This window comes from Gavialis gangeticus, unplaced genomic scaffold (genome assembly GCF_001723915.1).
Source record: "Gavialis gangeticus isolate Ggan-Ray unplaced genomic scaffold, GavGan_comp1, whole genome shotgun sequence".
NCBI lineage: Eukaryota > Metazoa > Chordata > Crocodylia > Gavialidae > Gavialis > Gavialis gangeticus.
In genome coordinates this window covers 15,509,997-15,510,342 of record NW_017729024.1, presented here as the reverse complement: position 1 = coordinate 15,510,342, position 346 = coordinate 15,509,997, and the positions used below count along the sequence as shown (strand labels likewise).

The window sequence follows — 346 nt, the reverse complement described above, 5'->3', positions numbered from 1 at the left end:
AATCCAGTTGTGGGGGAGAGATAGCCGCATTCATTGCCCCGCTCCCTGCCACTGGAGAGAGCCCCACGGGCTGGGCCTTGAGCAGCCCTCAGTCGGTACCAAGGGGCAAACCCCCCTCCGGCACCAGCCTTCCCCAGGGCAAGCTCCACCCCCCGAGCAGAAGCAATGGCCCCGGGCCACTCACCACCACGGAGCGCGGCATGGCGGGCTTGAAGGCGGCGCAGAAGTCCAGCAGCCGCTTCTCGTAGTACTTGCACAACGCCAGCTCCTCGGCCGGCTCCAGCAGCGGCGGCGGCGGCGGGGGGTCGTTCGGCGGCACCTGCGGCAGAGCGCGGCTCGCAGCGGC

The 346-nt window shown here is 70.2% G+C and overlaps 1 protein-coding gene across 1 annotated transcript in view; it reads right to left on the bottom strand.

Moving 5' to 3' along the window:
* CCNH (cyclin H) overlaps window positions 1-346 on the bottom strand; it is a 23,103-nt gene that overhangs the window by 22,493 nt on the left and 264 nt on the right. The window contains exon 2 of the mRNA XM_019516922.1: window positions 185-346. This exon is cut by the window's right edge and continues 105 nt beyond it. Within this exon, the coding sequence (XP_019372467.1) occupies window positions 185-346 (162 nt within the window). The remainder of the gene's footprint in view (window positions 1-184) is intronic.